We start from the raw sequence: 16,720 nt of genomic DNA, 5'->3' as shown, positions 1-16,720 counted from the left end.
GGCGAGGGTAATTATCAGCACCCAGACTCTAAGTGGTATTAAACAGAGTGATAAATACCGACGGAGTACATATTTATTCCCATTCATAAATACCTTTTCGGTAAAAACAAATCATATAATTCGTTCAAAACATCCCGATTTTGTTCAAAAAATTCACTTTATGCTTTTTGAAACATCCCTCCTGCAAAATAATGGAGTGTTCAGCTGGCGAGTAGGATGAAAACAACCCTTTTATGGAGATTGACGCGCGCGTATCATGTTCTACGCGATGTCGCGCAGAACGCACCTGGCGCGTTGCGTTTTGAATTTAGAACTATAAAATTCTAACTCCCTGGTAGTGTTGCGCATGCCTACGTGAGGATTGTGAACGTTCAACCAATGAAACGATAAGAGGCACTGGATTTTTAGGAGTCCACATTTTATTGTGACACTGGAAAAGTGTTTAAGACCAGCTAGCCATGTCTTTATCATCCGTTTAATACCGGCCACGTGACGGGCTCTCGACCAATAGGAATGGCTAAACTGTCTGAGGTATTTATGAATATCTTATTTACATGTAACAACCCTGGTTAGGCAAACAATAATTATGATTTATAAAATCCACTCTTTTAGAAAGACGGGCCTTCAAACAGGCTTTGTTGAATATTTTTAACTTTTAAACTGAGATTTTTCGCTGGTGATGTTTGAAGACAATTGTGACGATGATTCTTGAAATTGCATTTTTGGACAAAAGAGGTTTCAGGGTCATTGTGTTTAAATGATGATATACTTTGAACGGATTGACCAATTTTAATTTTTTTTTTCATCTAAAAGTAGCTTATGAAATTGGCTTTCCAGTCATTGTTATGTTTGGTGCTACATATTTTTGTAATATATGAAATATAATTTGTGGGTTAAAATAGTTAAAATGACTTTATAGTTTGGTGTGCATTTATGACATTGTGGAAACCATGCATGTGTTATTGTGGAAACCACGTATGTGTTATTGTGGAAACCATGTTTGTGTTATTGTGGAAACCATGTATGTGTTATTGTGGAAACCACGTATGTGTTATTGTGGAAACCACGTATGTGTTATTGTGGAAACCACGTATGTGTTATTATGGAAACCATGTTTGTGTTATTATGGAAACCATGTTTGTTTTATTGTGGAAACCACGTATGTGTTATTGTGAAAACCACGTATGTGTTATTGTGGAAACCATGTATGTGTTATTGTGGAAACCACGTATGTGTTATTGTGGAAACCACGTATGTGTTATTGTGGAAACCACGTATGTGTTATTATGGAAACCATGTTTGTGTTATTATGGAAACCATGTTTGTTTTATTGTGGAAACCACGTATGTGTTATTGTGGAAACCATGTTTGTGTTATTATGGAAACCATGTTTGTTTTATTGTGGAAACCACGTATGTGTTATTGTGGAAACCACGTATGTGTTATTGTGGAAACCATGTATGTGTTATTGTGGAAACCATGTTTGTGTTATTGTGGAAACCATGTTTGTGTTATTGTGGAAACCATGTATGTGTTATTGTGGAAACCATGTATGTGTTATTGTGGAAACCACGTATGTGTTATTGTGGAAACCACGTATGTGTTATTGTGGAAACCATGTATGTGTTATTGTGGAAACCATGTTTGTGTTATTGTGGAAACCATGCATGTGTTATTGTGGAAACCATGTATGTGTTATTGTGGAAACCATGTATGTGTTATTGTGGAAACCACGTATGTGTTATTGTGGAAACCATGTTTGTGTTATTGTGGAAACCATGTTTGTGTTATTGTGGAAACCATGCATGTGTTATTGTGGAAACCATGTATGTGTTATTGTGGAAACCATGTATGTGTTATTGTGGAAACCACGTATGTGTTATTGTGGAAACCATGTTTGTGTTATTGTGGAAACCATGTTTGTGTTATTGTGGAAACCATGCATGTGTTATTGTGGAAACCATGTTTGTGTTATTGTGGAAACCATGTATGTGTTATTGTGGAAACCATGTTTGTGTTATTGTGGAAACCATGTATGTGTTATTGTGGAAACCACGTATGTGTTATTGTGGAAACCATGTTTGTGTTGGAAACCACGTCATACAATATTGTAATGTTGTCAAACACGTATTTCTACAGGGGCTGGCAGGGGTTTGAAGGTAGATTGAAGCCCAATAGTTGTAATGCGATGGCGCGTGCACGGGAAACTATGTGAAGTGTGAGCTTTTGTTCCATAATGTTATTATAAAGGCCAGATTATTTGCATTACTGAAAGTAAGCTGCCGGATAAATATCAAAAAGCTTATTTGGATTAAAGATCGTACTGGCACTAAACACCCCGTGAAATTATTCCGTCTGGCTTGCTGTCATTGAGGTGAAATCAAGAAATGTAGTTGATTTCGAGCAAACAGTCAATTGACTGCTTTTTGGAAATACAGAGTGCTATAGCGGACGACATTGTGTTTCGTGATCAAAAGGTTGTGCATGGTTTTTCACTGTTTACTCCAAAAGTTTAATATACATGTACACTGATCACAAACTTCAACGGGTTAGGTTTTGAACATTTTTCTTTGGAATTTGAGTGGTGTTATTAGTGGAAACGAACAAAATGCATGAAAATAGATGATCCTATATGCCTTTAATATATGTAATTGGCATCGGTCAATGGGGGTGGGGTTGGAGGAGGGGGAGGGGGGAGGGGGCTTCAGCCAGCCCTTTGGATTGGCCCTTGTTTGTTTTCCCTCCTGCTAGGTTCTAAACCTATAGTCTGTTGTATTGTTGGGAGAGCCCGTTTTTATAGCGACATGAAAATCATGAAATTGCTTCGAGTTGGCCAAGACGTATCGTATGAGTTAATATCCGTGACATTTCAATTACTGCGTCCTTCACGCTTGGAATGAACTACAACAAAGGATCTCAGAATATCAATGCGGCAGGTATAATGCACTTCTCTGGTATCTTAATGTTGATGCGGTCGATTCTGTACATTATAATTGCTGTTGATAGTGGGCACACTAATCACATGAGAGTAATTGCTTTCGGGCTGCAAGGTCAAAGCTAGATTGGTAGATTGCAAGAAATAAAACTACGAGTTGCTGAAACTAGTCACATAATATTATGCATAGTCGGAGTCTCGGTTTGTTTGATTATAAGGTGGCTTTAAAGTGCCGGTGATAAAAATGATTGTTTCTGTGTATACTGTGTTACTTAATTGTGTGTGTCTTATAATGTACTTTTCGGCCCACTTTCAGAAAATTACTTTTGAAAGCTGATCAACTCTGTAAATTAACGATGAATGGTGTTGTAATAAACCGGCTTGAAAGGAACCTGCTACATGTAATAGCTTAGCAAATTGACGACGCCAAAGTTTGTAGGCATATATGTTTGGCTTTTGTTCCAATTCCATGCCGATTCGAAATGAGTGTAACAATGGGAGTCTTGATTTCTGCCGCACTCAGTTCACATGCAGGAAACGTCAAGGAGGCCTAGTACGATGATCAGTTGACAGCTCGATTTGTAGTCTGGTTCCCTAGACCTGACAATTATTCCCGACGCTCACGTCTAAATTGTAGGTCAGGCAGCCTCCGTGGCTAAAAATAAACATGACGACATTGACGGCCCTTTTTCAAAGCTCGGCTTCTTTTTCGATTTCGCTTTATCACTTATAGCTTTTAATGTTCTGATCAAATTTGTACATAAATCACTTGCTTCGTAATATCATACAGTTATGATAATACAGTTTGATATTTCTGTAAGATAACATTGACTAATGTTGATCTGGAATCTTAAAAATTAGGCACCCAGATAGCACTGTTATCAGGCGGAGCCAAATGAAGACCGAGATTTGGAAAATCTCGGTAACGGTCGTCAAATTCAAAATAGTACATGACGCAGCAAAAAGTTCGCCCATACGATCTGAGTATACATGATGCACACAATTGTCGTTGAATTTCAAGTTTTCTAATGAAATCAATGAATATTAATTATCAACTCTTTTTAAAAAGTTTTAATAAGCAATTAGCAGTTAATTAAACGTATATTATACTCGGAAATACTCGGGCGCTATCCGATTGTCGACGAATTGAACTCGGCAAACTTCGGACATTTTCGGAAGAAGGAGGAATTCCTCCCGTTTTAATCACGTAACGTAAATTGTAATACAATGTATTACCGGAGGCTACCTGACCTAAGTTTCATCAGGGATAGTCAAAATCTTTTGGTCTGGGAACCAGACTACTCGATTTGAAACGGTCCTGCGCACTAGATTCCTGCGCATTCTGCCTACCGCCTTGGTCTGCCACCGTACGGCGATCGCTTTGAAATGTGGAACGCTCCTGCGCACGAGGTTACTGCGCATTCTGCCTACCGCCTTGGTCTGCCACTGCGGCGTTTCGCTCGTACCCCCACCCTGCAAGCAGGACGTGGGGAAGGGCTAATGAATTCACGCTCTGATTGGATAGATTTTACGTGACCTGTGACTGGCACGTCATCACGGCCACGATCCCTGCACTATTTCAAACGGCCGTTTAAGACTGATTCATCACTCTTTTATTCAACCTCGTTCCCATAGGTACGAGATCTTGCTGCGCCATGTTGTTTCCCATCATGCCTTGCGCGATCTCACCACGCGCCCATGGAGTCGAGGCTGTCTTTTATTCCAATTCATAAATGATTTTGTTTTCGTTGAAAAGCGTTATAATGTAGGAAAATCTAATTATCTGTGTTGTTAATTTGCGATTCCCGTCACTTGCTCAGGCTCCGTTTCGAAATCACAAAGGGTCATACCTGATTACGCGACGCTCACATTTGTCCACATGGTCCGCAATAAAAAAGAAATCACATCCGGTATGGAATGTGTGCGTTTGTATGGGAAGTTTTCGGATAGCATTTGCGCGCATTGGCTAACTGCGGTCTTGAACAGCTGCAGCCAGATGCTTTATATATAGGTCATAGGTCACTTCCTTCACAAGATTCTGTGAAGCTCATCAGCCCTTTCCCCCAGCGCCCTGTTTGCAGGGCGGTGGGTACGAGCGAACTGCGGCGTTCGATTTGAAATGTTGAACGGTCCTACGCACTAGGTTCTGCGCATTCTGCCTACCGCCTTGGTCTGCCGCTGCGGCGTTCGCTTTGAAGTGTTAGGATGCTGGGAAAATACACCTGTTGACTTCTGAGACATGACTGTATTTGGTCAGGTAACTTCATGCTTAAATCGAAAATCCAATTAGTTCGTACGGTTTGTGTCAGTCACTAATTCATCACAAACGGTGATCTGCCCGTTTGACAACAAAGGCATTTATTGTAGCCTGACACGCACACACACACAACAAAAACAATAACAAAATCCCCTCTCCCGTGTGGGTCGATCATCTGTCGTCTCCATCCTCATCATGCCGCGTGATCGATGATGGCTTTAATGCGTTCACTTCGAATGACCATCTCAGTGGTAATATGTTAGCCATGATTTTTGTATACCTTAATGGTCTTCATCAGAATAAGGCCAAGGGCATCAGTAACAACCTCGAAATAGCTCATAAAAAGATGATATGTTTTCAGGATAGGTCTAGGAATACAAGTAAACCAACGTATTAAAAGTGCCCAATTTCCGGACGTTACAGTTTTTAAATTTCGGACTAAATTGCATGACACTTAAAAATTGTCACAAGGATTCATCAACGACAATGGTTAAGGTATAATAAATAGTGCCAGAACTTTAGCTGAATGAATTTGAAGCTTGCCAACAAAGAGGTCTTGCAACAGTAACAATGCGATGAGGAAACTGTAAGGGGGGGGGGGGGTGGAGTGGGAAGCGGTATTAAACGTCGAAGTGGCAAAGTCAGGCAAACTTAAGGGGCCCATAAAGTGACTTTGTCTTTTTTGTCATATTTTGTTCAACTTTCTACTCCTCTTAAATGTATGACAAATACTGACATCCATTTTTGGTTCATTTTATTGAAAAGTAGGCCTAAACTAATTCTTTGAACATTAAAAATTGTCCATGCTTTTCCAGACAACTGAGAGGCGCTGGTGCTGTGATGTCATTTTTAGGAAGACACTGATCAGTTTAGGGGTTGTCTGTTCAACTTGTGAACCCCAAAAACGTTGCTTATTGAACATATATGTGAGAAAACTTTGCTCACTGGCTATTACTGACAAATACTGGCACAACAACGTATCACCAAAGAAAAGAAAAATGACGACAACGAAATATCTATAATGCTGTCGACTGTTGTAATATTGAGGTTTCTGAAATTCGCAGTAGCAAACCCCCCCCCCCCCAAGAGAAAAAGGCACCAAATACCGTGCCACACCCGTCCTGATATCAATTAACCCGGCTTCGTTTTGAATTCGACACGGCGATAGCACAGAATTAAGCACAACACCAGCAATTATTACATTTGACTGCTCGACAGAGTCTGCCGTGCTATCGTCGTTCCGAACGGCAGTGGCACGAGTAAGAGTCGCGGTTTCGTTGCCTATTTTCATTTAGCCCATTATGAGAACCAATTATGTCAACGAAAATGGAATTTGGATTATCTAAGACACAATCTTCCGTGACCGTTTAGCGTCACGCTGAATTGAAAGCTGCCCACGCCTCATTGCAAACTCTGAACTGTATTTCCCCGACTAATATATTTCCATGACAACTATAGGCCTTGCGCACTAGGCATACGCAATTCATCTGGCAATTTATCGTGTTCGATTTACCGTCACAAATTTACTTAACTTGAATGAAAATGCCATTCGATATTGCGACCCACTCCGGCTTTCATCAGTTGACTGTACACATCTAACAGTGGCTGCATGTTGCACATAGAGTCTAGGTTGTGACGGGAGGGACTAAATTGGGAAAATTATTGTCGAGATACTTTACGAAAATACCTTGCTCTGTCTTACTGCACTCTCATTCAATATCTCGCCATTAATGTATGCCTATGAAACAGTGGCGTAGCCACCGGGGGGCGTGGGGGGGGGGGCGACCGCCCCCCCATGAAACCTTGTCGCCCCCCCCCCAGTCGCCCCCCCCCGCCCCCACTGAGATTTTGAGTTTCTAAAACAATTATCATTGATCTACATGACGCCATGGGCGTCAATCCTGGGGGGACAGGGGGACAGGGGGACCGGGGGGCGTGGGGGGGGGGCGACCGCCCCCCATGAAACCTTGTCGCCCCCCCCCCCCAGTCGCCCCCCCCCCCGCCCCCACTGAGATTTTGAGTTTCTAAAACAATTATCATTGATCTACATGACGCCATGGGCGTCAATCCTGGGGGGACAGGGGGACTGGTCCCCCCCCCCCCCACACTTTTTGAAGGGTGGGGGACACGATATCAAATGTCCCCCCCCCCCCCCAGATTTTTGAACTCGTGTCTCATTTACAGGGCCCTATCATGTACTACAATGTATTTTTTGCTTAGAAAATATTGGTTAAAGTGGTCAGAAATTGCCTCAGATAGCACCACAGAGCATTTAGAATCCAATATTTTTCGGGGCCCTTAAGCGGGCCCCGAACCCCACGCCTATAGCTCAGAATACTGGTAGCTGATTCAATGACTTCAACCTCGAAAACAATGTTCAACAATTTTTCTTATGCCTTTAGCTGAGAAAACCTCGAAAATTATGTTTAAATTATTATCTTTTGTGCTAAGATAATTATTGGTTAAAGTGGTAAGAAATTGCCTCAGATCACACCACAGAGCATCGAGAATCCAATTTTTTCGGGGCCCTTAAGAGGGCCCCGAACCCCACGCCTATAGCTCAGAATACCGATAGCTGATTCAATGACTCAAACCTCGAAAACGATGTTCAAATAATTATCTTTTGCTAAGAAAATATTAGTTAAAGCATGAAAGAAAGTGGTAAGAAATTGCTTCAGATCACACCACAGAACATCTAGAATCCAATTTTTTTCGGGGCCCTTAAGCGGGCCCCGAACCCCCACGCCGTAAGGGCTTCGCGCTTCGCGCTCGCATCAGTTCTGATCAAGGTATGTCCCCACCCCCACTTTTGAGAAGCGATTGACGCCCCTACATGACGCCCCCCATGAGATGTTCCAGCCCCCCCCCCCCCCCCAGCGCCCCCCACTGAAAAATTCCTGGCTACGCCACTGCTATGAAACAAACCCATGTAGATTGCGGGATAAGTCGGAGACTGCTTGGTTTATAACATGTATCCTGATCGGTGGTTTATACGAGGGATCATATGACTGTATGTCTGCGCTATACATTCAACAGTCTGCGGAGGAACTACTGAGATTGACTCAATTTAGCTGATGAACTCAGTGCTAGCTGTGTTGTTTCACAAGTCCACAGTAAAAAAACGAATATAGTACGGTACCATCTCAGTTCAAACACTTTTTGAAGGAAATCATCGGACCTTGACGCCGAGGGACGTCACTCTAGTTTTTACCAGCGAGGACCAGGCAGCGATATGGCGTCTACGCTCCCCTGTGTAGTCGGGAAAATGTGGCATGTGATGGTCTTAGTCGGGCTTCATATAATCGGTAAGTCGTCGAAATACTTGTGATCGATAAGCTGCCTGAAAATTATGTTTTGCCCTTTTTTGTGATAGGCCTATGCCAAGTCCTTACAAATGAGCATGCCTCAAGTTAAACAAATGTTCGCCTTTTTATTTTAATAAAGGCACTCGTTTTTAAATTTTGGTATGCCTATCTTTAACACGTGTCATGAAAATTGGAACCAACTTAAAACAGCCGTACAGGGTGAGTCCAAAAAAAAGTGACCGAATTTGAAAACAAACTATTTTGAAATATTTGGCTCGCTCTATTTCATTAAAAATTCATAAGGAAAAAGTACATCTTATTGACTTGTAACTGTGAACATTTTACGTAATTTGCATACTCTATTCCCAAGTTATGTCTGTTTCAATGCAAAGATCACAAAACTTGGCTCTCCACTACTGATCATTTACCGTTCTACGAACTGATGAATACCCATGGAGTACAATGAAACACGGACGTTTTCCCACGTCGATGAATGAACGAGAACTTTCAAAGGAAACCATACAAAATATCGCCATCAATATATTTCAGAAAGCATAGGTGATTTGTTCATATTCAAAACAAAAAATCTGACAATAAAAATAATGTTTCAGTCTTGATTTCAATAATTAAAATCTCGTTTGTATTTGAATGCTTGTATGTAGTCTGTAATTCTCACTCAGCTCCATAGCTTCCAATGGCATTCCATGGACAGCTATAAAACTGGGTTCTTAATAAGATGGAATTTTGCGTCGGGGTGATGTAAATCAAATTAGGTTTTGCCCTTCACCGACTTATAACCACTGTATACTCAGTGTGTTACCTCCCGAGTGAAAGTTGGAAAAATCACTCGGGTGGGACTCGAACCCACGACCTCCTGCTTTCTGTTAGTAAAACTGGGTTCTGTTAGTTAAACGTGCATCATAACTTGCTTCATCTGTATTCATACAAATGCAAGTGAATGCGTAATAGTAGGTAGTAAAAGCAAATGCTAGTTTTTATACAAACGACCCAATATATTATGAAACCAAAGGTGGCTTGTCTAGTCTGCCGCTATTGTTGTTATGACAATGTATCAATTACACCGAATGCAGGGTGACCGTTTTAGCCGATTTTCGGCTAACTTTGACAGATTTTTGTTTAACAAAAACCAGTTTGGATTTTTTGGCAGATTTCTGGCAGAATTCTGCAAAAAAATGGATATTTGACAGAAAAACATAGCAAATTTAATAGAAACAGGTACATTTGTCTTCAGCCTTTTCAATCTTCAGCCTTTTCAAACAACCCTTGCATAATGGGACGGTTAGCTGGTCTAGGTGCTGATGTTCACAGTGGGAACCGGACTTGATCGTGACACAACCGCATTTTGCCTGAAATTTACGCAATTTCCTAACGTCTTTATGAGATTTGAGATTGTTTATAATGTAATTTGAAACTTAATTAAGGCAAATAGTACAACATCTGCATGTGATTTTAAGTGTTTGTAGTGTATTTCGAGTAATTCTGGGAAATTTGGCAGATTTTTGATGGATCTGACATATTTTTGAATTGCATTTAGCAGAATTTGGCCATGACCTTATGGTCACCCTGACCGAACGACGATAATCACATGGAAGTACAACTGACTGCAAATAATGGCAGTGAGGCTCATGTAAAGAAATCTTTATTCCAGCCACATCAGCTCCAATAATGGGAAGAGTTCATTACATAAAAGTAAACTGTCATTTATCTGTTTGGCCAATTATCTATGTTTGTTTCGGTTTCCATAGTCCTCTAAATTTTACAACGCGACAACATGAATTGCCTTTCTTTTTTTTATTTGTTTTTTACGACCAGAATTTAATTTCTTCCTTAAAATGACAGAAGGAATAAAAACTAATTATTTCAGCTTTCTAATGTTTGATAAGTATGAAATATGTAGTAGTTCCTGGCTACGCTTAGAAATTCAGCCTATAAGATGAACCTTTGTCGAAATTTGTAGAGAGGAGACAATGACGAAAATGACAGTTTTAGAGGTGGGATAAAAACCGGAGAAGAATATTATGGAAACACCCATGCGGGCACTGAACCCGGACCATGCTATCTTGCCTTAAACAAAAGTATATGATGTGGATGACTTCCAACTCAATGCACCTTGTTTACCATTAAAAACAGTCACCAATCCAATTTCATTCATTGCCATGGAAATATGCATTGATCCGTCATGATATGACAATCTTCCTAATTACATGCAAGTACAATAACCTGGTGGAGTTTGATATCAACGATGTTATAATTAGCATGGTGGATTGTGTTCATTAGCATAGGCGTAGCCAGCGGAGGGGGGGGGGGGTAAAGGGGGTAAGGGGGTATTTACACCCCCTCCCGCCCCAATATTTTGTAACGACTGCCCTTTTCCATTCAAATGCCCTTTTTTTCACCAGCGTTTTTCTTTTCGTTGAAAAGTGTAATAATGTAGGTAAATCTGTAAAATCTGTAAATCTGTTTTGTAGATTTTCAATTCCCGTCACTTGCTCAGTCTCCGTTTCGAATTCACGGAGGGTCAAATTGCATATTAAGCGACGCTCAAAATTTGTCCACATTGGGATAGCATTTGCGCGCATTGGCTAAGAATGCCACCACCACTTCCTTTACAAGATTCTGAGAAGCTCATCAGCCCGTCCCAGCGCCCTGTTTGCAGGGCCTATAGGGCGCCGGGGATACGAGCGAATCCCATTCACTGCTTGCGGTTCTTGCTCTAGTGCTTGCTTGTTGCGCATGTGCGAATAGTGGTCTATTACTTATGTGGTTCTTTTATCCGTCCGATGAGGTTTCATGTTTTGGACTGCCGCTGCGTGCCCTTGTTTCATTGGCCAAGAGTGGGATCCAGCGACAAATCGTCTGCGAGGGGCGGCACCCTTCAAAGATCCCTGCCAGTGCACCTCTGTTGAACTGGGCGGAGTCAACGTGATTCGTCCCCAACGACCGTTTCGTGTGTCGTACTTCGATGCACCACTTCAGCTGCCTGAGATTAGGATGCGACTCAATTGCAGTGTTTACGGTACAATATTAGTAACATAATGAATGTCGAGATGCACAGACCCTTTATATATCAAAAGCAAATGGATGGATTGTTGACAAAAAAGACCGTAGCAAACATTGATTTACCCTCTCACTGTTTTCCTCAGAAGTATGCACGTCCCCTCCTTTCAAAGGTTCACCATCTTTTCAGGAAAAGGGAAACATGGAAAGGACCGTAAGGACCGTATTTCCTTTTGGAATAAGAATACACCTCTTTTTATCCTCGTAAAGGCCTTTCTCTATAGCATTTATGGCGCTTGGACAGTGCGGAGCACAAGATATTCTCATAATTTTTTATTTTGTGGTAAACCACTTTTTACAAAGAAAGCATTTTCCTTTGCCTGGTTTTGCTTCAAATTGGATTACAGATCGGAGGGTCAAAAGTGCACCTGTTGTACACTTAAAAATAAAATCTGCATGGGCAAAACTCACTCCGGCATCAAGCCCTTCAACTTGTCAATTTCATTATAAAGATCAATTGCATTTTAAACAAACAATACTGTTTAATGCGGCAAATTTGTATCACCGCTACTTTCATCATCAGACCATGTCATCTTCTGCTTCCTTCGCTTTGTAGCTTGCTCTGAGGAGGGGCCTCTCGGCATGGAGGACGGGCGCATCGCAGATGACCACATCACAGCGTCGTCTTATTATCGAAATATGGCGAACCATGGACCTACCAGATCGCGCCTCAATACCCAGGGTATACTATTGAATTCCCTGTGTCAAAACTAATGTACTACTACTTGTAAGATCAAATAAAAGTATCTTATGAAAATACTTTAAATCCCGGAACAGCTACAAAAATTGGCAAAGACAAGCCCACTCTATGCTCACTTACAATTTTTAAATATATATATTTACTGCTTTTGCACTGAATGAAATTGTTTTTAATTTGTGCGCACAAAAAATAACACAAGTTGCGGTTAGTCAACCACGTTTGTTCTTCACGTTCCTCACTACTATGTTCTCATCAATATTAGTGAAAATACGGTTCGCGAACGGTTCGCGTGTAGGTTCTGATCATTCGAAACACCGTTCTAGTATGGAACGCCAAAGAGGCATAAACTCCGATCAACACATCAATCGGTCTTTTACATCGATCGATCGATCTGGTACACGGTACCCTGTGGAGACATATGCGTAATAGGAAATAAAAGATTGTTTACGTCTCCACATGTCAATTTCTATAGGTTATCACGAAATAGATGTATGGATTTTCTCAAAAACTAGGAATTTCCGAGGTGTGTTGATCAGTGGCAAATTGAAATATTTTATGTAAGGGATATTAGGTCCGAATGTCGGCCCTGGAAATTAATTCTGGTTACAATAGAAGCATTTTGAAACTACATTTTCAAACTCTTAAATTTTAGTACACGAGAACAAAGAAATGACTTCAGAAGGATACGAATTCCAGCATGTATGGTCTATTATAGGTTTTCCCGGCCAAGTTAGCAGATTTGGCGGCCAAACTGGCGACCAATCACCCATTTTCGCACGAATTTGAATGCACGTTGAAATCAACATTCAATTACCTAAAAACACCAATCACTTTCACATTAGAAGCATGCGATTTCACATTTTAATCATGCAATTTCAAAAATAGGGCATTCAAATTAAAATTGCACAAACGAGCATCCAAATTCGCCGGAGCTTCAAGCTGTGTAAGTTTGGTCATTCGAATTCACCATTAAGCAAGCATACGTGGAAACTAAGCACAGTAATTCGAAGTAGGTCCATGTCGTTCCGTTGTTTGTTAGAATAAGATGGAGTGTTTTTGTTACAATTTGGAAATATAGATATAAAAACCTCCCACAAGACTCTGCCACTCTGATCGCAATGCAAACTGTTAGATTGAGGCACTAGAAATATTAATATTCCAGCTCATGGGCGTTGCATGAGAATTTCAAATGTAGGCCGTGGTCATTTGATCGAAGCTTTCGATGGCAATGCTCAAGACTATCTTGAACTTGCAGACAATCTTGGCACAAACAGATCTGCTGCTGCAGGTCAATTGTAGCCGCGTAGGTCTGAGACGGGAAAACCTGCCAAGAGGAGGGTCCAGAAACACAAAAATGGACCACGACATGAAGCAGAAATAATCAAAAGGTGAAAGAAATTAAAAGACTCGCATCGTATACCTTCGTTGACTTTTATTTTGAATGCAAAAAGTGCTAAATCGAATGCGCGGAAATGAAAACGAAAACAAGAATCTTATGCAAATAACCCTAAACCAAACCGACTGCTAAATTGAATGATCACTTAAACCGAATGACATAACTTCAATTTAGGATATGTTAAACATGAAAATGTCAGGTCTTAAAACGAATTTTAACCTCTGAAATCTAATACGAACCACGGGAATGACGACAGGGCGCTACTTCGCTTCAAATTGGCCACAGTTCGAATGCTTTTTTTTACGAAATTGGCCGGGGAAACCTATTCATCGATATATATAAGCGGTCTTTTAGTAATCGATCGATCGGTCATATTCTCGTGTTCATTCAACACGGGGTTTCGAATACGCCCACTGCATGCCAAATGAAGTAGCCTAACAATGCATGTATCGTCATTCTTGTTTTGCCTAGTAGCATTTGGGCCCTCGCATCAAATTTTAATGGTCCCTTCGTTTCGAATGCTTCCAAATGTACAATCTTAATGGGGAAAAGGCATTCGTTTTTAGGTGAATTAACCAGCCAAAACCAACATACACAGCAGATGACATTTCATTGCATATTATTGTTGAACAGGGTATGCATCTGCGTGGTGCAACGACGAACAAACTGACCCGGATCATCCCTGGATTCAGGTCAAGTTCGACTCCGAGGTCTACGTCACAGGACTGGTCACCCAAGCCCGAGGTGGTGACAGTAATAACGGACATCACCAGCGAGTCACGCGTTACAGAGTGACACACAGCCGTGACGGTCGGTCCTGGGATCACGTGACTGGCGCTGATTTCAAGTCCGAGGAGGTATAATTTTTTTGCCAAGGTCATCGTAACTTTGGAATTAAAAAACAAGCGGGGGGGGGGGGGGGGGGCTGGACACCACATTACACTAAGGGGCGCTTTTCAGGATATAGATGTACTCGAACTTACATCAAAACAGCGCATTTTAAACGCTTTTGTACTCCGTTTCTCTACTCATCTCGGCAATTTTATGCAAAATTGGAGTTGTTGTTCAATTGAAAACTCTTTTTGTTTTTTCACAGTTCCCTGGTAACGTCAACGAAGGCCACGACGATCAGGTGACAGCTCGATTTGGAACGGTCTTGCGCACTAGGTTTCTGCGCATTCAGCCAACCGACTGGAACTACCACTGCAGTATGCGCTTTGAAGTGTTGGGGTGCTATGAAAATACACACGTCACTTTCTGAGAAAAGTTTTGTAAAGGATTTCGCGGTCAATTTCCTGAAATGTTCAATCACTTCTGAAAATAGATCATTCAGTTTCGTCTGAATTTGAATCCAATTTCAATTCAACGAAAGTTCAATCGTTTTCATTGTCCGTGCATTCGGTTTTGAGAAACAGACGGCCAATTTACGTGCATTTATTTTAATACGCAAGCATACCTTTTCGAAATTGATTTCAGGTACAGCTAATTTGATTGACGGTAAATGAAAAAGAAAGCCTTAATTGTATCTGGTGCCGATGGCATTAAACAAAAAGTGAAATAGAATGGTGAATGTTTGAAATCGCCCTCTAAAAGTGAACAACTTCTTGTAAACGAATCTAAATGAGCATAAACGAAAGGTGCTGCTCAATCACTTATGATATTGATTGAACTGAAATGGAATCGAATGCTCTGGTAGCGAAAATGAAACGCGTGATCAGAGAGATTCTCAAATTCAGACGAAACGAATGACCGATTTTCAGAAGTGAATGAACATTTTAGGAAATTGGCCGGGAAAACCTATGTTATCAATGCGACTAGACTGTGATCAATGGTTTTTAACATGTTGGTCTTGAACTAACGCATGAGGGCGCACGTCACACACAGCTCATAATGTTGCAGCCCAGTAAATCGGTCCGAAATTGCCTACGCCGGCCAAATCACGATTAATCTTCAGTATTTGAGCATGCTGTAGGCCATCAACTTGAGGGTTTGTAAAAAATATGGATGGAAGTAGTTCCGTTCAATTTGGATGAAATTGGGGCCCTTAAAGCGCTCTATTTTGCAATGGAGTATAGGCATCGTTTTTCAAAATGGCGATGGGCTTCAGGAGTATTTTCAGGGGTGATCATCTTCGGATGGAAATTTCTCCTAAAAGTCACCAGTTGACCCCCCAGAAATTGAAAAGAAAATGAAAGATGATGTAATAAGCTTTAATTTGATGTGTGTCTCGAACACCTTGGAGAGTTGTGAGTATTTTTCCCAAATTTCTGAAGTGGGAGCATTTACCATTGGGGTCTATGGAAGTTTATTTACTGGTCTGCAACCATAATCGTCGTTAGCCTGTTTGAGCATGTAGTGTGTACGGACGTACGTTTTATGTGCACTATGTGTGCGTTTACTGTGACAGACCAGCGAAACCCAGACTTGGGCCAAGTCTAGTACAAAGAGGACTGTAGGTCAGCCCTCTGGGACCAGCACTAAAACTTTACCAGTGCTGCAATAATTAATGTGACCACATCCACTGAGAAGTCATTTCAAAATTAAATGAAATTTTACATACAGTTGCTCTCCCCGTGCTATGGGGTCAAATTGCGACCAGAAAAAAAATCATTGTTGTATGGTAACCTTTTCCTTTAGGATTAAATTCACCGTTGACTCAACAAAAATAATGTATTACTTCACATTAAAAACAAACAAGTTGAAAATCTTTGATAAAATTCATGTAAGATATGAGCCCAGGAGAGCAATTTTAAATCCCCAGCAATTTTGAGAGCACTTGGAATGTTATCTCATTTTTGTTTGACATAAAATTGCGCACTTTTGTCTGGATTACAAAAATGAAGATATAGAAAGACAAAAACTTTTAATCGAGGCTCACTACATATTTTCAAATTACTGAAAGTAGGATTAGAAGTATATGCTTTCCCGGCTATTTTTTAAGATTTTTCATTCAAATTCACCAACTCTAAAACATTCAATTTTGTCCGAGAAAAATTTCATACGCTTAAACAAAATCAGTTTAGTCATTTACCATTAAATTTTAAAGTTT

At 40.8% G+C, this 16,720-nt stretch overlaps 1 protein-coding gene across 1 annotated transcript; it reads left to right on the top strand.

Moving 5' to 3' along the window:
• The first annotated feature begins 11,308 nt into the window (after positions 1–11,308).
• On the top strand, positions 11,309–14,932 carry LOC119736565 (lactadherin-like). Its single transcript, XM_038210579.1, has 4 exons — positions 11,309–11,534; positions 12,132–12,257; positions 14,305–14,528; positions 14,768–14,932. Exons 1-4 carry the CDS (start codon positions 11,309–11,311, stop codon positions 14,930–14,932), a joined length of 741 nt encoding a protein of 246 aa, XP_038066507.1.
• The last annotated feature ends 1,788 nt before the right edge of the window (positions 14,933–16,720 follow it).

Source organism: Patiria miniata, unplaced genomic scaffold, assembly GCF_015706575.1.
Source record: "Patiria miniata isolate m_02_andy unplaced genomic scaffold, ASM1570657v1 HiC_scaffold_3, whole genome shotgun sequence".
NCBI lineage: Eukaryota > Metazoa > Echinodermata > Asteroidea > Valvatida > Asterinidae > Patiria > Patiria miniata.
The sequence above is the reverse complement of the archived record's forward strand: the minus strand, read 5'-3'. Positions and strand labels throughout refer to the sequence as shown.

Excerpts from the sequence above, each read along its gene's own strand:
- LOC119736565 (XM_038210579.1), top strand. The coding sequence starts at position 11,309 with ATGTTTTGGACTGCCGCTGCGTGCCCTTGTTTCATTGGCCAAGAGTGG. Across the intron at positions 11,535-12,131 it reads ACTCAATTGCAGTGTTTACG|CTTGCTCTGAGGAGGGGCCT; the intron begins GTACAATATTAG and ends TTCGCTTTGTAG. Across the intron at positions 12,258-14,304 it reads ATCGCGCCTCAATACCCAGG|GGTATGCATCTGCGTGGTGC; the intron begins GTATACTATTGA and ends ATTGTTGAACAG.